This window comes from Orussus abietinus, unplaced genomic scaffold (assembly GCF_000612105.2).
Source record: "Orussus abietinus isolate OABI.00-Male unplaced genomic scaffold, Oabi_2.0 scaffold94, whole genome shotgun sequence".
Taxonomy (NCBI): domain Eukaryota; kingdom Metazoa; phylum Arthropoda; class Insecta; order Hymenoptera; family Orussidae; genus Orussus; species Orussus abietinus.
In genome coordinates, this window is record NW_019394261.1 from 135,138 (window position 1) to 158,865 (window position 23,728).

Here is a 23,728-nt window from a genome sequence, read left to right on the forward strand (position 1 = left end):
GGATTAAACGTCTCGAATAAATGTCTTGAGTAAATCGACGCGGTGATAGGGTAGAATCCAGGCGTCGTTAACAATGGTCCGATAGGGTTTAAGGCAGGACGCGAGGTGTCTCCCCTTGCGCGAAGCGTCGCTCGAAATTAGCCCCCTTTGTGTGGCCTTTCTTCTCGGTATGGGCTCTCTATCCTGATAAATAGCGCCGAGCGAGAGGGCAAGTACGCTCGCAAGTACGACGGGTTATACAATCCGGGGAAAAATCATCGTTATCTCGTAGTCGCACCTCCTCGGCCGGATCGCCGTTCGCCTAACTCGGCCGCTCCCCGCGCGGCGTCGCCACCTCCGCCGGCTCGGTCAACGAATCGCGACTGGCGCAATGGCCACGACACCGTCCAAGTTATGTAAAATTCCTGCAAAACTGCGAGACCGAGGGCAAAAAAGCCCAACAATCCCGTGGCCCGAGTCGAGCCGGACGGCGACGCCCGATCCGTCGGACGAAAATACCAAAAACCACACCGCGGCTCGCGTTAAGTTAGGTTAGCTCGAGCGTTCATCCCGAAAACGTCATCGGTCTTCGAAGACGATTCAACGGGGAATCCTCGTTTATAGCGATAATTCAACGGTTAGGACGAGATTTAGACGATGTAACTTGTAATTAGTAGTCCTTACGAGTCGCTGCTTCCTTTTGACGATTTACGTAATACCAAAAATCCCACCGCGGGTCGCGTTAAGTTAGGTCGAGCGTTCATCCCGAAAACGTCATCGGTCTTCGAAGACGATTCAACGGGGAATCCTCGTTTATAGCGATAATTCGAGGGTTAGGACGAGATTTGGACGATGTAACTTGTAATTAGTAGTCCTTGCGCTCCTTCCTTTTGACGATTTTAATCCTTTTAAGCGGATAGAGATGCGGATTCGCGCATATTGACGCGTTTTCATAGACACTTCCATCTTGGCACCTGGATGGAGCGGAACCGGAGGTGGCGGGACGCTTACGTACGCTAAGTGCGTACGCGCCAGCGCGCAAACCGCATACACGTACGCGTACGTGCGTACAAGTTCAAGAACAATGAACGTCACGATCTATAATGTACGATTTTGCCAAGCGGCGCGGCTCATTGTGGCGGCGCTGTGCCACTGACCCACAAACACACTTACCTATCTATGTTACACTACTGCCGCGGTTCGCCTCGGCGCATGCGCTATGCCGTGCCTCGGTACCGTCTGCACGCTGCTCGAAGAATCCACGAACTGTGCATACGCTATGCGCTTTTCTGGACTTTGACGAAGAGTTTTGCCGACGTCGAAGAGTCCTTACGGTCTAAATACGAGGTTTGGTAAATAAGGAAAGAATTAGTAAAACCGCTGCAAATTTAAACCCAGTAAGACTAGCTCGCAACATTGCAATCTACTCGCCCTAGTAATTGCAAACCTTTAAAATTGGACCGGGAAAATTATTTGGCTGGTTTTTCCTGCTAATAAAGAGGAATTACTGTGATTAAATAGGTGATCAGCTGGGCGCGGGGAAACAAATGAATTTTATATGGGGAATTTTATGTTGGGAGGCGATCCATCATCCGTGGTTGGATGTGTTGTCGTTTCCGGCTAAACGGGAAATTTCCTTCCTGGGTTAGCGCGACATAATTTGCTCTCGGATAACGTAATGGTGCGGATAGAGTACTTACGAAGATCGAGGACTGTTTTCAGGAGTTTGTTGAAAACCCCATGCAGAGATGGGTTTTCCGGCAGGGCCTTCACACGCCGTGGCAAACAATTAACGGAACGGAACCGTTAAATCCTGCCGATATACCGGCTCGACTTTACGGAACGAGCAGCTTCCCGTAGGAAACATAACGGGCCGGCAAGGCGCCGGAATAATGGCTGAAAATGTGAAGAACAGGAGGAATGAGTCGCGCCTCCGTGAGTTACTCTCCATCTCGATCGGCCCACTTGGGAAACAGGACAAAACTGGCCCGCTGGAAGTGGAAGTGGAGATGGGACGCCATTTTGGTGGAGACGCTCCTCGCGGAGGGTCGAAGGTGACGCGACTTGGTCGGATAGAATTTCCGCAGATTTTAGGCATCGTACAGAGGAAGAACCTGCGGAATACCCAGAGAGAGAGAGAACAGCCTCGTCTGGGAGGAATTTTGAAAAAACGCGAACAACGAGTCGCCTGTTTACTCTCCATTTCGGTAGATACTGCTTCGATACTTAACCTCAAGGATCGGTACTCGATTTTCGATTTGATAAACATTTCTTTCTCATCTGTGAGAACTTATCAAGAGCCCATATTTGGGGTAATGAAAGTACATTCCGTTTTGTAGAGCCTGTAATTTTTTTCCCTCGTCTGCATGGAAGGACGATGTACAGATACTACAGAAAAAAAGAAGAACGCATGGCGCCCAATTTGACAAGTATTTCTTATTTATGAGAACTTATCATGGTCCCATATTTAGGGTAATGAAAGTATGTTCCGTTTTGTAGAGTCTGTAATTTTTTTTTCCTCGTCTACATGGAAGGACGACGTACAGGTGCTACAGAAAAAAAAGAAGAACGCATGGCGCCCAATTCGACAAGTATTTCTTATTTATGAGAACTTATCATGGTCCCATATTTAGGGTAATGAAAGTACGTTCCGTGTGGTAGAGTCTGTAATTTTTTTTTCCTCGTCTACATGGAAGGGCGACGAGTAGATGTCTACGGAAAGATGGAAAAACGCAAGGCGCCCCATTAGCCGAGGCCTGGCGGGCCGAATACGGCCCTGGGTTTTTATTCCCGGTGGCCATCGCGTCGGCCGATCGAGCTCGAGACTTTTTCCCAAACTACTCTTGGAACGAGCACCGAAACTAACCGCGTCGAGTGATGACCCACTCTTGGTTTCGGACCGGATGTTAAATAGCGCAGAGCCGAAGAACGGAGTTCTCCGTGGACGCTCGGTTCTCACCGAGTTAACCGTTAAATCGGTCACTTCGGCATTCCTCGTGACTCCGTCGTTCACGAAAGAGAAGACAGGAACTAGCTAGGGATAGGCCCTGAGCTAACGTTTCAACGAGATAGGCATCTCCGTTATCACAGCGGTACGTCGAATTTTTAAAAATGGCCTTCCAAACACCCCAAACAAAAGAAATTCCATCGAACCGACGAAATATTTTTTAATAAACACTAATCCATTTCAAGAATGATGCGCACCAACTGGGGGCCATTTATTTCAATTCATTTTCATTCATTTCAATATGAATAATTAATCTTCGAATTGGGAAAATATTAGTCTTTGTATGTAATATCAGTCTTTGTATAAAATGTAGCCTTTCTCTCGGTGTAGATGAAATGGACGCGCGTCGGTGTGACACGCGAGGAAGAGTGACCATAACGGCGACCTGGTTTGATAAGACGGCCACCGGGATGCTGCAAGGTGGGAGGTTATGTCGGCTCGACCACCTCGATCCCGAATCGCTCAACCTTGGCTCTAGTAACCGAAAAAAAAAGTGGAAACTGGAGCATAGCCCGCCTCGTTCCGCAGCGGTTGGGGACTTTTGGTAAATTAGAATGTCACTCGATTCCTCTCCCATCGAAATCCGGAACGCCGCCTCGGTTTGACATTCGGCGTTCCCTTCCCCTCCGGCGGCTCCTCGGAATGTCCTCATTTTTTTTTCGAGGTCTCGTGACTCGTGCACTCGGCCTCCCGGCTTCCACCTGCCGACTTCCGAGGCTTCCCCTACGAGACTCGAGACAGTCTCCACGATTTCGAAGGTATTACCGTGAAATTCACGCGTGAGAGATTCTCCGTACCGGGCGAAATAGAAAAATTCATGAAATTACGCGTGCCTCGTAACGCGCCGTGGCTTTTCCGAAGCGCGCTCGAGTTTCGTCGCCGCCATCTTGGCCGCGTAACGGCGGCTCCACCAGGGGAAACGATAAACGAGGGATTAGCGTCTAATAACTCGAACGTTACATTTCCGATGTGAATTTCGGCCTCGAATTACCGACACGGGTGCCTTACCCCGGCAATTATTCACCTTAACGAGACACCCACCTCGTGATTTCAGTGGCTAATTATTGATTAAGAACCGTCACTTTTATGTAACGCCGATGCTCAGGACTGTAACGGCGCAACCGGTGGATTTTTTCGCAACTATTTTGGCACACACACGCAATCCCACGTCCGTGAGCGTTGTTCTTCCTGGCTCGCGCGTAAAGAGCCGAACGCGAAAGCGCGCGTGCGCAGTTCGCACTTACATAACGAGACGAAACGCACGAAAGTGACATAACCCCCGATACGTCTTATCGCGAGCGCCGCTCGGCCGATTTGCCATAAAAAATTCAGATCAAGAGATTAGAAAGAATTAATTAAAAAAATAAAAGAGCGCCCCGCTGTGCGGCTTTCCTTCCCACCCTGAGAAAAAAAAATCCGACTACACAAATATGTATCGTCGACATATATGTATATTATTGCCTGACACATACCCTGAGAAAATGTCAATGAACAAGATTTAAACTTTCCTCCCCCAGTGTATAGAACTGCAGGAAAGAATTATTTGGGAAGGAAAATCCATATCGGTTTGATCGAATTTCCGACTTTCTTACTCGATTTTCTTGGGGCAACGCACATTCTTTCGAATTAATTAAATTCTTTTTTCTCAGGGCTATGGATGAACTGAATGCGATTTGAACCGGGATGCGGTTCGAAGTCGTCGTTTACTGTCAAATGGCAATTTTGTCGCGTGTACAGGCGTTTCCAGGTGTGCAGGTGCAGGTGGAGCCCGTTTCACTCGGAGCCCCACTTGCCTGGTTCCGCGTGCAGTCGCGCGTGTGCGTGCGCACGCACGCGGCCGTGCCTTCCTCTTCGAGGAGCTCCCCAACCGGAGAACGGCCAGCCGAGAAGGCCTTGCAAGGCCGATCGCGCCATCTCGATCCATCCGAGCACCTTTTTCCAATTAGCAGCCTTCTGGCAATCCGTCGCCGGTTTCTCGCAACCCGCGAACTTTGTAAGTATTCCCGAAAGAGCCAAGAAAATCGGCGCTAATGTCGGAAAAAGAAAAAGTTCAGGGGCTAGAAAATGTCTTTCTTCACATACCCTTAACATGGTTACAGAGAATCAAGTCTGCACAACCCAAGTAAGACCTCTTTCGGTCCTGCTTCACTCTTTGAAGTCCTTGAAAGGAGGACTTAAGGTGATATGAAAGTCTTGCATACATGTGAAAAAGTCAGAATATTTATATAATATAATAGTAGAGTAACAATAGTATAATATTAGTATAATAAACGGGATAAAAGTGTCGACGTTCAAATCCGACATCCCTCCTTTGCAGGTATCTCGGCATCGAAGTCTCCGGAGACTCGCGCGACCCCAAGGATAATTGCAACGTTCAATGCGCTTTCAGGAACAAGTTGCAAGATGTAGGTCCGATTTTTTTTCTTCAAGAAGAATTAACCGGACCACCGCGTCGCCACGGACGCGCGGAAATGCCGTCTTCAAGGACCTCTTCCAGGGTCCTTTCTTCCGCGTGAGCGTAAAGACAGAGGAGACGACGTCGTCTTTCTGCCGCGTCCCTTCGCAACTAGTAGTAGTCGAAATGCCTCTTTACGTCGGTTTTCGGCAATTTCGTCCTGTTGTCGATCGAGGTCGACCAAGGATCAGGTGCAAATAAACGGGGCCCGAAGAGAGGGGAAGCTCGAATTGTTGCCGGAAGCGGCGAGGCGGCGTTGAAATACGACGGTGTCGCCCTCTCCCGCGATTCCGCCGATCCTGCGAATGATTTATAACGACGGTCCGGCGCGAAATTGGCAAAGTGCATTCGGGGCCCAAAGGTAAGTAAGGGCCCGACCGAGCGCGGGACCACCCGGGCCACGGTGGCCACATCGCGGGCCGCAGGACCGTTCTCTGAAAACCACCGTAAATTCTTGCCGCTGCCGAAGCTGGGCCAGGGAGAAAGGGCCTTAAGGGCCCGATGCCCCGAGGAGGAGGGAAAATCGACCGGGAGCGGGCAACCGCCGAGCGACAAGTGGCTCCCGACATTTTCTTGGCTTATTTACGAGGCACCGTGTCGCGCTAATATCCGGGACGGAAGATTTTGCCCGGAATTTTCGAAAGGCACGGAACCCTTCGAAGGAGCCCCTCTCGGATCCTTTGGCATGGTGATACCATTCTAAACCTGGCCTCGAATTTTTTTTTATGGATCCGTCGTCGAATTGGGGGAGAATGATCCTTACGGGATCCAAGAGCGACTTCCCGTCATCCGAGCTTTTCGACTCGGTTTATTTCTTATTTCGAATTTCGGAAGGACCATCCTTAAGGGATCCAAGAGCGACTTCCTGTTATGCGAGCTTATCGACATGGTTTATTTTTACGTTGCTTCTAGATATGATCCTTGGTTGCCGATTGGGGACCGTCGAGTCCGAATCTAGTGAACTGCTCACAAGGGCCGGGTAAGGATTGCTCCCGATTTGACACGTCCAGGGTGCCGTAGAAAAAGTTTCGGCTTTCGGTTCCTCTTCTAACAGGTCGTGTCGAATCCTCCGGGTCCAAATATTTGGGGCCGCCGATTCGGCAATACCGGAACACGTCCCGGTCGCTCACCGTGGAAATCGCGTTGCGACTCGGAGGCTTTTCAAAACCACGTGGACGGCCGTCAAAGAGGTGTCGACTTTCCGAATTTGCCACGGTTCGAGTTTTTCCGGGTACCACGGAGGGAAAATCGGGTTCGTTGAACGCCCAAAAGGTGCCTCGATGCGCCTCAACGTTTCCGGGTGGTCCGACTTTTCCTCTCGATTTTTTCCTATTTTTCTCACGGAATACCTTACGTCTCCAATTAAATTCATTTTCGATCTTCAATTATTTCATTTCCCCTTTCTACTTTTCGACTTGTTATCGAGGAATACCTTACGCCTCTAATTAATTTCTTAACAATTAGTACGAAGCGCGAAAGATACGACGACGGATGAGTACGTGGCATTCGCGGACTTAACCTTAGGATTTTATTGCTCGCACCTTGAGTAAAATTGCGATACTTTTTAATTGCTCCAATGGTAATCCCCGGCGCAGGTTGGAGCACACCCGAGAATAATTGTTTCCTTATGAATGACTCTCCTCGCACCGGCAAGGAGACGCCTCGAAATGGCCGAAGTCTCCTTCGGGATTTTTCCCGATGGCGTCCTGCCTTCGCAGAAATTCCACGAGTCCTATGCGAGCGATTCCTTAGCGATCTCAGTAGAACACCCACAAGAGGTGTCCTTTTTTAAGGACGTCCGCCTTTTTTCTAAGGACATAACAAAAAATCCCCATCGAACCTTCGACTCCACCATGGACGTCGTCGTTCAGACTCCGTCTTAAGGACACGGCCAGCTCGCGTCACTATTCTCGAGGACCTTACCCGGACCGTTGTTTAAGGATCATTGTTGCCTTGAAGCATTTATTATTTAAGTCCGCAAAAGGACGGGGATAATTACTTGTTCGGTTTATGTATCTCGTTTTCTTCTTTTTTCCTTCCTTTTTATATATTTGCATGGTGAATAAGCCGTAGCGTAAGGACAACCCCATGTTGACGCGTTGACAACTTCCGGATCTTGAAAGGAAGTTGATGAGTCTCGGTACTTTGTTAGATAGGTTTAATTGGATTTTTGCGAGTCCTTTTAAAGGACGGGGATGTTTCTCAGGGGCCGCTGTAAAATGTCTTAGATAGCTTAGAAAATGTCTCCTCGCACGTGTCTTTGATTTACAGGACGAGGCACTTCCGCACCCTCTCGAGGACTAACGAGTCCTTCTAATTGTATTAGCTCTCTCCAGGACCATTGCCATTGACCATTGCCGTCCTCGTGCTCGAATGTCCTGGCGCATGGACGGCTCGCGACCATCTTCGCACATGTGCAGACAGGGTCCTTCGGGACTCGTGTCCTTGCCAGGAACTATTTCGACAAAAGTCGACAAACGTGAGGGTAAATATTTTCAGTCCGCTCGATGCAACCTCGTGAAACGGCGCCATTGTTAGAAATGCGTCGCACGCGACCCCCGTAAATCCAGAAATTAGCAATAAATCCTGCCGAGTCCTTGCAGGTCCCGATGGTCCAGGAGGAGAGGTCTGCAGGACATGTGTTTGCCCCCGGAATATAGGACACTAGGACAGGGAGGTCCTGAGAGGACTTCCGAATTCTGGAAAATCTGCCCTCGTCCTTCCTCCCAGAACTCTTTCAAGGAATAGAAAAGGACGATCACTGGATCCTAGACACCCGCAATTAACATTCTAATTATTATTATATTTTCAGACATGCGAGTCGAGGTTTTCGGTGGAAATGATGATGCTGTGTTTATCGATTCCTCTCCTTTTAAGGTGTACCTTACGTTCATCCGGATGATCCTGATGAACTTCTTAACGGCAAGGCGATAGCATCTTCCCCAGGACCTCGGGTCCTTAAGGCCACGTTTGACTTCATCCTGGGGTCGTTTGCGGGTGCAGCCTCGGGAAGGAAATATTCCTTGTAAATTCGGGAACCCTCAGGAGCGGTCCTTTTATTGGGGGCAATAAACTTCCGCAACCTCGTCCTAACGGTGACGAAATGCGGGAGTCCTGGCACATCCCGAGGGCTCAACAGGGTCTGGTCGGCATAAGACCATAAATCGAGACCCTGCAGGACCTCGCAGGAGGTCTGTCAAAATATTTAGTCCCTGTCGACGCCCTGGAACCGCCCAAGGATCGGTCTCGAAAAGTCGCGGAATTGCGCAATATGCGACAATCCAACCAATCGCGGAGGGTAACGTACTCGATTTTCGACAAATAAAGCGATTCCAGGCAATTCCACAAGATTCGAGAGGTGGGTCGAGATATCAGAGCTGGCGGAGAGAGGATTGGTACCACCAGTCGCAACAAAGAAAGTGTAATCAACCGTAGATAGGGCTTTCGGAAATGCGGCTTCACCGCCTCCTATCGACGCCATTTTCCGAGAGACAGAAAAAAAAAATCCAAATCAATTCAACGTTGCTTCTCGAAAAGCCGAGAATTTTTTTATCTTCTCTCCGGGCGTCGAGCCGACTCCTATAAATTATTTCGCCATTTTGCAACAACGCGATTCCGTGTCGGGATACTTTTCGACGCGGTCGATTGGTCACTTCCGCTTTGGAACGGCACACCAATGGCCAGCCATAAAGGAATTAATACCGGGACATAGTTCGTTTAACTTAATTTACCGATTCTAGTTATTGGTGGGACTCTTGTACTGTCTCGATCCGAAAGAACGACAAATTGTCGGCCATTTTCTTCTAGCTTGAGGGAAGGTTGCGGACGAGGAGGCGAAAAGCTCCTCGGGGTCAGACCGCCATTGCGGGGTGCTTCAACCCTTTTGGGGTTTCAGGGTTTAAGCTAACCTCTCCGGTTTCAGGGGCCCTTGGAAGTGGATTTTTTCGAGCCCCTGGCAGCGGTCGGAGGCGACAACGCGTAGAAAAACTGTCCCCAAAGGATGTTTGCCAACAGGTCGAGTTAGCGGGTTCGGGAGTGCCTTCGCATTTCGCGCCATTTTTTGCCCGAGTCCCGTTTCCGGCGAAATCTTTTTTTCAACACTTTTTCCCCGGGTCCGAGACCGACTAGCACGGATTTTGGAATAACTGTCGTCGAGAATAACGGCCCTTTCCGTCAATTTCGAGTCGCCGGAAATCTTGCGAAAAAGGGTTGCCTTTCGATACGGCGACCCCCGAAGGGTAACTCGCTCCGAAAATCTCGATTTTTAATACTCGAAATCAGGCAAAAATCCAAAATAAGAATCGCTTTAAATTATTTCAAATTCCAGTAATATTGTCATCGGTTCCAAAAGTAAAAAAATCGTTTTCCCTGATTTCCGAGTGAATAGCTCTTTGACGACCCCTTTGCTTTCAAAATTTCGGCGCGTCTTCGATACACGACTTGTTTAGTCGACTTTCCTCATTTTTTCGATATTCGGGGAAAAAAAAAAGAAAGATAAAATCCAGTCGCGTGGGTCGCGTTTACCGCGAGGCGTCTCCGCGTCTTTACCGCGAGAAAGAAGCATGACGAGGTATGTGCTGAAAGCGTAGGAACATCCCTTTACCCGCGCGTTCTGGAGGAGTCCCGCCGCCATCTTGCCTAATTAGCCGATGCAAGTAACGCGCACCGGTGCCTCGCAAGGCGCGTTACGAAATCTGCCAATTACCCTAAAAAAGCCCGACGGAGGTACGTACCTCCTGCCGGAACCGAATTCGAGGACGTTGGTCCAAGTTCTTGTAAGCTGGGTCAAAGTTCACCCCCGTAGGGGGTGGCCGACCAGGAGGAAGCTGGTCGGAAGGGAATCGGGAGGGGAGGGCCACGGCGTCCTCGGTAAGGTCCCAAGAGGTCCCCGGCGTCGCGGCGGAGGTGGGGTCGGTCCTCGTGGAGGGGCTGGAGGCGCTCGGAGGGGGGCGGCCGTCGGTCCGTCCGCGTTATGGCGGGCCCCGAAGAAGGGGCCCCTGGCCGCTCTAACCGCGCAAGGCCCCTCGCAGTAAGGGCCCACAGGCCATCCAGTTCGCTTCTTCTCGCCTACTTTCGGGAAATCGGCCGGCCACTCTGCGGGCGTGAAGCGCGAGAGCGGCGCGGCGGCGGGTGGCTGGAGATACCGACCGAGAGACCGCTGCAGCGAGCGGAGCCCCCGACCTCGACGCGAGCGGAACCCGGAAGAACCGCCGCCGACCTTCCCCAGGGTCGCGGCGACGGTCAGGTCCGACCCGGAAGCGCCACAGGAGGACGGGAAGAGACCAGCCGATGACGTCCGCCAGGAAAGCGCGAATGAGAAGCGACAGGATCCCGAAGAGGCGCAAGCGGACCTCCCGGAGCATCGGGCTGAGCCCCAGGTCCTGATCCAAGGGGGTGCGGAGAGTGCCCGCACCCGGCACCTGGCGGAAGGTGCTGCCGAGAGGACTCGTCGTCTCTCGCAAGGAACACCGGGGGCGACTGCGTGCGGGATCGTGTGGTGTCCGGCTCGATACTCTCGACGTGGACGCGGTACCCGTGAAAGTCCCTCGAGAGAAAGATCTCCTGGGATCTCGTGACCGCGGACGCACCTTGCCTCGAGTTCTACTGTTCCGGAAGTGGCGCGTCCTCCTATAAGAAGGACGCACTGGGCGCTGGGACTCCGCGCGCTGCTGCCTCCTGCTGAGGCCGCTCGCGCCCCTATTCGCGGGGGGTCTTCGCCCCACACGGTGCACCCTTGTGTGTAGATTGCTCCCAGCGGGTCCCGCGGACTTCAACTATACCACTCTGGATACCACGCTGCTTATATGTAAGTTCACCCCCGCCTATTACAATCTACCTTAAGGTTATCACTGAAAATACGCCCAGGATTTGGAGGGTCCCGATTTTTTCAACCACTCGAATCGAATTTAACCCCTTAACTTGTGCGCTCTAGTTAATTCCAGCGCGCTAAACAGGCCAAACTGTGCGTACTCGAGATAATTCGAGCGCCGTTGTATTTTATGCTACTATGATTTTTCACCCTTGAATATAATTGAGAATTTTATTTTTTTTCCCAAGACAATGTTCTAGTATTTTTTTTTAGATAAAAAAATTTGATTTTTTTTCGGCCGGTTTTTGTAAAAAAATCTGTGTGTTAAGGGGTTAAAGACCGTCCTCTGGACGCTTCTTCGGGAGGCGACACCGAGCCTAACAGCTTCTAACGGGGGCTGCCCCCTCCCGTCATCCAAGGCGTCGTAAAAAGTAGACCTTCCGGAATTTCGGATCTCACAGTCCGTGACCGACATTCGCTCGCCGGTGTATACCTAAGAAAACTTATTTTCCGACACCTGACCAAGGAGTCGGAAAGAAATCCTCGCCACGTGACGAGGCGGTCCGAGAAGTACACGCGATAAAGCGATCGTCCAAAATTGCAATCCTTGCCTGAAAAAATTCTTTTTTTTAATGCACAAGCGCTTTGGAAAATCGGGGCGCTGGGAATGAAAGATTCATCGAACCAAGGAAATGTTTCTTAATGAGTTATCGAGTGGTTCCGATTTTGGGCTTTCATGGAATCATTATTTCACTCGAATAAAGTCATACGAATTATCATTCCGGAGAAACGGTGCGTACTGTTTGTTCGAGTTCCTTCGAGGAAATAGTTATTCTTCGAATGAAGTATTTCTTGGCTCGATGAGAGATTTTTATTAGGGTAGGAAACATTCGTATGGACTCGGAGTCCGCGCAATGGCCGCCGTCTGGGCGTTGGACGTCCGTGCCGACTTTTGCGGGGAAATTTCTCCTTCGAGGAGGGTGGGGAGGCGTAAGGTTACGGACCCGATGGCGATCGACCGATCGACCAAATTCCCTCGATTCGGATTGGCCGAGATGATAATGACGTCAATGCCGTATCCATTTCTCGGGATAACATTACTTCCCGTTTCATTTCTTTACCTTTCCCCGCCGGATGCGGTGCGAGGTAGGAACGCAACAGGTGGGCCGGGAATTTAGAACGATCGCATCCTTTTCCGAAGAAAAGCTTCCTTCAAACGTGGAGGTCCTAGTTCAGGCCTTAAAAATTGATTAAAAAAAAAAAAACGTTTCCTCCATTTCTTCCACTTGCAAGCCTAAACTAGAACTTAATTCCAGTAAAATAGGACGGAAAAATCTAGGTCTAACTAATGAACCAAAGAATTTCCCGGATTTATAGTGAGAATTCAAGCAGCACGTTTGTGCACTTCAAAGGTAATTTCTACGCGATGAAGCGCACCTTCGTGTGGCGCGTCCACCTGTAGCTCTCGGGAAACTCGAGAAACCGAGCAGAACGATAAACTGGAGAGGAAACCAGGCGTACTGGAAGTCGCCTTGGAATGTCGGAATGGTCAATCCGGTACAGAGATCGAATTCAACCCGCTAGCCCACTTCCGTTCTTCCCGGTACGTGATGTGATGGGTAGAAAAAAGGAGGAAGAGACTACTCCAACGATTCATCCTTTCCTGGTCGAGGGGGGAAACAGAGATAGAGGACTTGGCTAGAGTCACGGGGATCCTCGAAAAGCAGTGAAAAGCGCCGCAAAACACCGAAAAGCCGAGAAACGTCTCAAAAGGGACGAAAAAAATCGCAGAAAATCGGCTGAACTCCCAAAAAAAAAAAAGAAACGCACAAAATCGCCAAGAATTGCGCAGAATCGCATAAAATCGGGTAACATCACAAAAAAAAAAAGAAACACACAAAATCGCAGAGAATCGCAGAAAGTCGGCTGAAATAAAAAAAAAAAGAAAGAAACGCAGAGAATTGCGGAGAATCGCGGAAAAGCGCCGAAATCGGGAAAAACCAGGGGTTTCCGCAGGCGGGTGGAGGAAAAACAAAGAAAGGAGAGGAACAGTGAGAGCGAGTAGGAGACTAGGAAGAGGCGCGCGACGCGCGAGTGTGACGGAGAGAGAGAAAGCCGTCCGAGCGAGAGGGCGAGAGTCGCGCGGCGGGGGAGCGAGAGAGAGGGGAGACGGTGGATAGTAGGTCAGTGTACCACATTACCCGGTGTTGTCGACTCCGACGGAGGAGGGACGCCGGGGTCGGTGGAGGGGACGCTTCCGACTCGTCGGTTCCGCGAGTGACCGTAGACACTCGTCTCGGAGCAGGAACCTCCCCAGGGTCGGCAACCGGGATCGATCGACTTTAGGCATTCGATATTCGATTAGAAATTTCGACCCATAAAAAAGTCCACCGATCGAAGATAAATCTTTCCTCGGTTAGTCCAAAAAAAAAAAAATACGTGGAATAATTATTTGACGGTGATAATAATCTGAGACAAATTGCCGTAATTACGAAGGAACGTTGCGGTCGATTTAACGGATTTTATGGGAGTGGAGTAGTATTTGATGAATTTTTGGAAATATTTCTTTATGTGAATGTCTCCTTTTTTTTTCTTTTTTTTTCAGGGCACTTAGGGTTTCTAATGGTAGGTCTTAGATGGGCGAAAATGTCCACTGGGTAATTCCGTTGGGGTAAATGCCGAATTTTAGTCGGGGGAGGATTAAGGGGAGCCGAAGGAGATGCTTTTTAAAGGCTTTGTCGAGGACTCGGTCGGACCTCAATTCGACACCGGGTAAGAAAGTGACGTAACTGTAAACTACGTGCAGCAATAAAATGCCATACTTGTCAATCGTGAGTCACGGCAGGCTCGGCTTCGTCGAATCCTTTCCGAGTTCCGGGACTAATTTTAGGCGATCGAGTACCGCTACTTGCAGACGGTGTAAACTGGGGCTGTCGAACATAACCCACAAACGCGCTCTTATCGAGACGTCTACTAGGCACAATATTTATACCCTCTCGTGGCAGACAGTATTTCTACGTTAATACTGGCGAATCTTGAGATGCAGGCAGAAATACAGAGCCAATTAACAATTTTGCGCCGTACTCGAAGTTCCTCCATCCCGACTTGGGCTCGAGAGTACTCGTTACGGTACTCCGTCCCCTTTGAGGCGATTCAACTTATTTCCATTTTAAACATACGGTAGGGCGATAATTATTGCACGTGACGTGTCAATCACCGCACTCGGCTTTTCTCCTCGAGACTGGATTAAAGTGCTCGTACGTTTCCGGCTTTTGCATCACCGCGGTAATTCGACTGGCCATATTCAAGATGGCGGCCGAACGTGACTCTTCCCATAGAAAAAAAAAGGAAAAAAAATCATTTACGCACAATGAAACGTCCGAATTAGTCATGTAGCGAGGGGTTGCCTTCGGTAGAGCTCTTTAAACCACCCGGTCATTAATTAACGCTTTAGTCGCTTAGTTTAACCATCGAGATACCCATCTCGGGTATCCATCGATTGCCGATCGGGACGCGTCGATAGGCGTCAGACGTCCTTTTGGAAGATTTGCCCGAGTTCATTTCCGAGGGACGAGGTCGCCGTTGAAATTTCCTTCGGGAAGGTGGAGGATCCGGGACTTGCTCGTTCCTCTCTAACCTTTACCTCGAATCGAGTGCAATGGTCGCGCACTTTCCCCGTTCGCGGAGCCGTGCCAGGACGTTCCGGTTCGTCCGATACGTGCCGTCGAGAAAGACATTCCGATGAGTCGGAACGAGTCGTGAAACGGCCGCGGCCATTTTTCCCCGGGATGCGCGTCCACCGGGCAACCCTTCCGCGGTAGGAAGCGGAATGCGTCCTTATCCGCAAATAAGTGGGAAGGCGGAATGTCTTTACAGCCGATTCTGGAAATCCGCCGGTCATTACTCCACTAATGAGGAAACGGATTGACGGGTCCGATAGCGCGATCGTATCTGCAAGAAGGCCCCGCCGTAAAATTTACGAGTACCGATTTTGCCTAATGTCGTTTTAACGCGGAGGAAATTAATCGGTGATGTAACGGAACGGGGAATTCGGAGAGCCAGGGACATCGAGAGGAAATCGAAAAGACCGCGGAAAATGGATAAAAAGAGCACGTGATGGACTAACGGTCACCCAGGGAGGGAGGAAGAACTTGCGGGGAATTTTACTCCAAGAAATGGGATCGTGCGTTTTCTGTCGATCATTTTCGCGTATGAAAGCTCTTTCTGCATCCGCAGATCGTAAAGTAATTAAGAAGTACCCCGATTCAAGCTGGACTAAATGCATTTAACGGCATATCGCAACGGCACAATGGATCCGATCGTTCGGTTCCGGCAAGACAACGCGTTCGGTTATCAATTTCCTCGGCCATAACGTATCGATCGGTAACGAGGCGGACGTGCAAGAAATGCAATAACAATAACGTCGTGCATCGGAAAGGACTTGGATAACAATGGTGATTCCAGGGTCATTTATCTCGCGGTTAGAAACGGGGTCGTTTGGCCGCCCACGTAAGATTTACGACGAATTCCGATTAACGGAATACCCAAGCCGCCATCTTGCCTGGAGAGTCCCGAACCGGTCCCGGAGACCGGCGGATCAAAGTCGGTGCAAGTTCGATCGGCACTAATTGTAAGTTCTAGGGGAACGAATCGCTCCTGGCTATTCGTCGACCTCTTCTTGCATGCCTCGTCCTCGAGAACTCGCGACACCTTTAGGAAACCAAGTTCCAGTCCCGACTAAGCTCGAAATTAAATCGTTTCTATTGAGAATCGGGAAATGAAATCGTTTAACGAGGGCAGGAATTAACTCCGAAACGTATTTCGCCCGGAGACATCGACGACCGCATGGGACATGTCGCGGAGACTTCAACGCCCGAACGGCGCGACATGTCCTATGCGGCCGTCGATGTCTCCGAGTATTTCTGATACCGCTTGATATTAATTACAAATTCATATATTTTCGAGGTATTACCGCCGCCATTTCCCTTCCTCCGTTTCACCACGTCCCGTGGCGTACGAGGTTAACACTTGGACGCCCACATGGGAAGCACTTCCCCATTGGCATACATAAATGCAGGAGGCGACGGCGACGCTAAATATAGTTGAGCCCGAATACCGCAACGGTGAACGAGATAAAACCCTCATTTGGAGTATCGCTAACCAATTGACGCGAAAGTTCAACGCGTGCGCCATTAGATTATTCGACGCCATACGCGACCATAAAGATCGTCGTCTCTTTTATGGGGCTAATTCGCGTCCGCACCGCATCCTATCGAGCGGAATTCCGGAAAAACTTCAGTTTAAGTCTCTGTCGAGCCAGACAACGCGGCGACGATGGCCGATCGTGGCGTCCAAGGTCCCAAAAGAAATGACGGATCCCCGCGACTCGAAATTCGGCGGTCTCGGCGGGGATTCGCTCGCGCCATTTTTCGCAACGAAAAGGAAAGCCATCCTCTTACGTGCTCGCGGCAAAATCCGACGGTCCGTCGGATTCGGTTGCTCTCGGTAAGCGGGCTAACGGTGCTGCGTCCTACTTCGGCCCTGGCATCCTCGTGGCCGCGTGTGCGTGCCGGTGCGTGCCGACGCGGACGGGCCTCGACACTCGACTCGTGACGTAGCACGAGCACGCGGGGGTAGCGCGCGGACATTCCCGCGCGGATTCCTCGCCGGAGGAATACGACACGTGGGGTTCCGACCCGCCGGTTTAGTTCCACGCGTTTCCGCAAATTCACGCGAGTTATCGTCGATTTTGGCAGGAATTAACGCGGGTTCTCCTCGATTTTGCACGGATTACGATTAAATTCCACCGACTTCGACGGACTTTTGCGGGATTTTCATCGATTTCCACGAAGACCCCGAAGAAGGACGTGCCTTGGTAAGGCCCATTTCTAGACGGGGACTTTGAAATTTTCCTTTAGATCGCGGAATAGAGCATCAACCAAGTTATAAAAATGTCCTAATAATTATTCTTCGGTTATAGATTTCACGCTTATCTCCCATCAGGTAGGGGGTAGTACCGTCATTTTTGACACGCAACCACACCACGATTTTTTCGGTTTTGGCCTCGCCATTTGTTGATCGCGGCTAAGAACGTCCGTTTAAACGTCTTAAGGAATCGTTGCATATCGAGGCTCGTGCTTACTTGTTCCACGTCGGCATGCTTAAAGTATGGCACGCGAAAGGAATAAATCACCTCGTTAAGAGGTTAAGATCAGGGATTGTGACCGAGTATCCGGGTTAGTCGTTCCGTCCTGTTCTATCGCGGCCGAGAGATGCGACCAGACGAAAGAATAAACAAATGGATACTCGTTTATCCGTCCCACTCGATTTGCATGCAACGGACCGAGAAGGACGACCGATCCGTTACTCCGTTGCGATCCCTCATTGAAACAGCCTACGGAGTCATTTGAGCCCGTTGCAACAAATGCCGCTCGTTCATTTCCTCAAAATACCGTGTAATCTCATTTTTTATTTCATTTCTCGACGCGTATGGGGAACAACGGAAAGGTTACGTCAATTTCAAAGCGTCGTCGCGACTCGACGTTGGCCGTTAACCGGATCGAGCCGTTAAATCAATGAATTCTTCATTAACGACGGTCACGGGTCTCGTTTAATTAGGCGATGGGCTCTGGAGATTGCGAGTCCCTAATGCTAATGTTAATGTTAACAGTCGTGTCCGAGTGGCTTCTTGGCTCGTCGTTCGACGAGAAAGATTTAAGAACTAGAGGAGTAGAGGTTAGGCCAGGCCTGAGATTCGGCTAATGTTAATGTTAACAGTCGTGTCCGAGTGGCTTCTTGGCTCGTCGTTCGGCGAGAAAGATTTAAGAACTAGAGGAGTAGAGGTTAGGCCAGGCCTGAGATTCGGCTCCGAAGAGGACGGGATCCCAGCGGGCAACGACCCGAATCTCTTCTCGTCCAACCTAGAAACGACTCCCGGCTCTCCTTGTAGCCGCCGACCGCTAGGGAAGTCCTCGCCGGGCCGAATTCGTCGCGCGCACTCGGCCTACCCAGTGATCCCATTGATAAGTAGCGCACCATTGTCGTAGGCCCGAAAAGTGGGCCCGCGGGACCGGCGGCGCGGTTACGGTACCGGGGCCCGCGCCACTGCATAACGGTACGCCGGGCCCCTCGCACGCGTCACGGCTTCCCGATCCCCACCGGCCGCGACAAGGACGGCTCGCTTCGGCCGTCTCCGGCCGACTTCGGCCGTCCTCGGCTCCCATTGGACCGACGGCGGTGCCACTTGCGACCGGTACGCGGAAAGAAAATCCCGCCGCCATCTTGGATCACGTGGCCGGCCGCTTCCGAAATCCGCGACTTCCCCTCCGACCGGTCCCCTTTTCCGTAATAACGCGTCCCCCTCGTTTCGACGCGACCGCTTCTTTTCACCAGCGGAGAAAGTTCATTCAGGGGAGGCAATCCTGACGGCTAACCTCCAAATTTCCTCCTCCGCGTATACGGGGAGAAGGACTCCTCGGAGGAGCGATCCGCTCGAAGCAAGAGCGTCCTCGTGCGACCCCTTCTTTTTCTCACTTCCGGTGCCCCCCCCAGCGGACTACAAGGAGACTCTTGCCGACACGAAATATATTTTTAAACGCCGCAATTTGGTCGGCCGAGTGTGTACTCGGCCGTGGCTGGATAGCGTGCCACTAACCTAGTTAACGGGAGCGAGTCTTTCTTCTCTCTCTCCCCCGGCTGCTCTTCGCGGAGAGAAGTGGCATCTACCCTACCAACCTACCTATATACCTACACCGACAGGTCCGCCAACCTACCTACCAACCTACTACCAACCTACCTACCACCTACCTACCAACCTACCAACCTACCTACCCACCGCGCACGCTACGCTTCGAGGCTCGGCCGCTACGCCGCACGACGCGCGACATGCTTCGGTTCCTTCGGGAGGATCTTTTTCAACCACTTCTTACCACGAAGATCCGTTTCGATCGGCGGATCGCCGCTTTCTTCCTCGATACTAATCGATCCGTTGGCTCGGCCCGAAGTCCACCTCTAACCGGTAAAATAGGAGACCCGGTAGCCAGGAACGCGTCATGGGCTACATTTGCGTCGCAGTCCTTAACCCTGCATTTGTCGGGTCTGAATCCAATAGATCGGGGTAATAATTACGCATATTCGATCCCGAGCGCCTCGATCAACCTTAAACTCGGATTTACTGGGTTTGGACCTGATAAATCCCCGATAGAAACGTTGTCAAGGCTCGAGAACCAAAGGTGCACTGGTGGCCGTGATTCTTCCCGTCGTGTCCGCAGGGAAGGTGTTCATGTTCATCGGTGTACCCTGGTACTCCTGACGTTAGTCATATTACCCTGGTAATGTTCTCGGTTATATTACGGGAACTTAAATTCTTGTGAATTAAGCACTTTTAGTGCCGGCCGAAGTCGTTAGCAGTTGTAAAAGGACGATATATCGTTGTCGGCACTAAAAGGACACTCTCTGGTACCACCTGGTCACCGGCGAAGGAGAATAAGAGACTTCGAGGTGTCGGTAATTTACTCGCCATGGTTTGTAGAGGTGAGTGGGTCAGCGAGGATCCGAGGAACACCTATGGGGATATTAATCGAGAACGCGAGGCGCGCGTTCGCTGGGAACTGGGCATCGGGGATGGGTAGAAGTAGGCACACCGGTCTTCACAATTTACAATAAATGGTGGAATAGGTACGTAATAGAGCTCATTCGAACCTCGATTAACCCTTTCATTACGGCACCACCACTGAATGCGACACCGCGGGTGCACATTGCGCTTTGGCAGTCTCGGTGTTCTAACTTACGTCTTCCACTTGAACACCGCCTCCTTGACTGCCTTTTCTACGTACACTTTTCTAAGTGTTAAATAACAATTGTTTTGTCGTATTATTCCGTTATTAAATTACGAAATAAATTACCAAACAATACGATCAAAAGATACTCTGCAGATATGGCAGAATTGGTACCGAGGAGATAAAAAGTGAGCGCAGGAGTTCCAACGCAGGTCTCTGGTTGTTGCAGGTCCCCGCGGCGCCGTTGGCGGTTGCAGCACCCCCGGCAGTAGAGTGGATCCCTGGTGGAACCCTGGTCCCCCGTTCCCCTCGGCGTCGACGCCAGGTCCTCCGAGCCTGGAGGAGGGCCCGCCGGGAGTCGGCGTCCACCAGCACCCGTCGAGCCTGGCGTACGCGGCGTCGGCGTCGTCGAGCGCGTGCCACCACCACCACCGGCACCACCATCACCACCACCACCACCACCACTCGGGAATCTTGAGCCACGGTTACGGGGGCTCGTCCATCGACGTCCTCGTAAGAGAAGACTCCATATCGAGTCTCCGAGGCGCCGATGTAGCCTCGGGGGCGGAGTCGTACGGCATCATTCCGGGCTCTCCGTCGCCGACGGGCGCGTCGACGTCGGGACCGCGAGCCGGCGGCAACGTCCTGGCCACCCTGTTGGCGAGCTCGACGACGCCGACGTCGGAGAGCGCCACGGCACGCGGCGCGCCGTCGTCGTGTCCTCCAGGGGGCCATCGAAGCGGCGCCGCCCTGGCGAGTCCCTACCGGGCCTACACCTCGGCGAGCTCAGCGACCTCCAGAGCGAACCCCTCACCGGACTCGCTGAACGGGATCCTCTCCTCCCTCAACGTGCGCGTAAAGACGGAGGAGCCCCGCGTAGGCGAGGACAGATGCACGGTCTCTTCCGTCAACTTTAATGCCTCCCTGTTGAGCTCGCTGCTCTCGACGTCCAGGATCTCCTCGACGCCGCACTCGTCCTCGTCGTCGTCGCGGAGTGACGAGGAGACGGCGCGGCAGGTGAAGTCGGAGTACCCGGAGAGGCGGGAGCCGGGGAGGATCAAGGTAGAGTACCCACTGGACCCGGTGCGCTCGCCTTGCGATATCTTGGACGCCTCCGAGGAGGACCTCGTGGCCACGTCGCCGTACAACGTGGTGTCAGCGGCTGCTGGGGGCGGGCGGGGCCTCGGCAAAGGCACCTGCCGCCTGCAGGCCGGGGGTAAGGACTCGCCAGGTGCGGAACTCGTCGTCGAGATGAAGTACTCCGGCCAGCCGGGTGCGCCCTCCGGACCCCAGCACCTGGGGCCCGCCGGCGTGGAGCCGCCGCACAGCAGCCAGGGCGCCGGCGCGGTCGTGGGCGGCCCCACGGCCGAGGTCGTCGGCGTCGACAGCCTCCTGCTCTCTTCCTGGGGCGCCACCGGCTCCGACTTCATGGAGACCTCCGACGCCAAGCAGACCGCCGCCGGTCTTCAGGACGCCTGGGACACCATCCTGCTCGGCTCTTCCGTCGGCGTCGCGACGGCCCAGTCGCTGGCTGAGCTGAAGCCACTGCCACCGTTCACCGGGTACACGGGCCACCTTAGCATCAACGGCATCCCCGGGCACCACTACCACACGATAGCCCACCGGCCGAGTCTGCAGTCCAGCTCCCCGACGCCCTCGTCCAACCAGGAGTTCTACGAGGCGCCCGTCGTCTCATCCAGCACCCCTTGCCCGGCCCAGGGCAGCGCCCAGAAGCAGCAGATGCCGCAGTCGACTCAGCAGGTCGACTACGACATCGAGGACATCGCCGAGATCATCGGCTCTGCCATCGCCGACACGACGGTCCCGGGTGGCGGCAACGGTCCAGGTTCCGAGAACGACCCCGACGCCTCGCGCGACTGGATCGACATCGCCGAGTGGATCGACACCGCCTGCTCCCCCAAGACCCAGGAGACTTCGTCCCCGGGTCCCTACTCGCAGATCTACGCTGCCGCCACCAACCCCTCCGCCCAGCAGCAGCAGCAGCAGCAACAACAACAACAGCAGCAGCACAGCTCCACGCTGCAGAGCCTGCTGACGCAGACCTACGCGCCCCTGCTGCAGGCCAGACTGCAGGCCGGGAATGCCCTGCAGAACGCCTCCTGCGGGGAGACGCCCTCCTCCACGAGTCCCTATCCTCCCGTCAGCCCGCCCGGCAGGGTCTCCACATCCTGCAGCCCCGACCACCTCTTGCATTCCTCCTTTGCCGCCCCGTCGCACCCTAGGAAGCGGTCGAGACCGGCTCCGGGGTCGCAGAACCCCTCGAAGAAGAGCCCCGGCGCTGCCGCAGGACTCCCCTACGGTACCGAGCCCGCTCTAATCAGCGGCAAGGAGAAGCCCGTCCACCGGTGCTCCATCTGCAACCGCGGATTCCTCAACAAGAGCAACATCAAGGTCCACCTCCGCACCCACACCGGCGAAAAGCCCTTCAGGTGCGAGGTCTGTGGAAAGGCCTTCCGGCAGAAGGCGCACCTCATCAAGCACCAGCAGATACACAAGAGGATCGGCCGGGACTAGGACCGCGGCCCCTGGAGGAGAAGGATCTAGAGAATCGCCAAGGACCCCTACTGGACGACTCGACGCCAGGTAGGACGCGCCTCCCCTGGTGGAGGTCGCTGCCGAGAGACCCATATGGCTCGTGGACTCGAGCTAGGTCGCTGCGGAACGTCGAGGACCGACCGGGACGTCGGATCGAGACGAGAGATTCTCCTCGCTGTGCCCTAGGAGGCCGCTGCCCCGATACCGGGCACGGCGAATCCGGCGATGGGGTCTAGGTTATCCCAGAAAGGGCCTCATTTCCGGTCACGTCATCGTCTTGGACGAACTTTCGAGACCCGGTCGAGGACCCGGACAACCCCAAGATACGAGGAGCCACGGCTCCGTCGAGGTATGAAGCCTCGGAGGGAGACCCCCGGAGACGTCGGTCTTTGCCCGACGATCCGCGAATCGCTCCGCCACCCTGTATATATATATATGTACCTCTCCCGCGCCTGCGCAAAGGCGACTCGGGCCGCGCATCGGTGCAACCCCACAATCGCGCCCCGTCCTTTGACACCTTATTTATGATTTTTTCTCTCCACTTCGTGCGTTACGTTTCCTCGTCATTGTCAACTCCTATTTTCTTTCCTCTCTCTATATTTATTGCGCGTTGTCCCCCCTCCTCTTTTTATTCGGCCGTTCGCGCCCCGCGTCTCCGGAAATCAGGATGCGATCTCGTCGTCTCTATTTATGCGTCGGAATCTTCGTTTCTTCTCTTTCGCTCGAGGAAGAGGGAAAGGTGTACGATGAAATGTCGCAGTAGGTTGTAAGCGTTATCGTAAATTCGTCCGTCCTACCTAGGGCCAATATACGGGTTTGATAAGAGAGTTCTGTTTCTCTCTTTGCGTTTCTTCGCGTGATACGAAGATTAGGGCTTCTTCTTCCCCTCCCTTTCTCTTCGCTTCTTGACTTTCTTCATTCTCTCGAATTCTCCCCTCGTCTCTTTACGCTTCTCGCTTCCGTAATCGTCGTCCCTTATTTATTCCGACATATCGGGCCTTCTTTCTGTATATACCCTTCGTCCGATACAACATGGCGGCACGAGGACAACCTGCGATCGCCTTTTTTTTAATGGTTTTCTCTCGTACTTCGACCAGAGATTCGTGGATAAATATTGTAATCCTGATTTTTCCCCCGTTTTCCGG

The 23,728-nt window shown here is 52.5% G+C and overlaps 1 protein-coding gene across 1 annotated transcript; it reads left to right on the forward strand.

The window, feature by feature from the left end:
- Positions 1-19,769: 19,769 nt before the first annotated feature.
- On the forward strand, positions 19,770-22,562 carry LOC105696723 (transcriptional regulator CRZ2). The gene is made up of 2 exons (XM_012419421.1): positions 19,770-19,782; positions 20,584-22,562. The coding sequence occupies exons 1-2, from the start codon at positions 19,770-19,772 to the stop codon at positions 22,560-22,562; spliced, it is 1,992 nt and encodes a 663-aa protein (XP_012274844.1).
- The last annotated feature ends 1,166 nt before the right edge of the window (positions 22,563-23,728 follow it).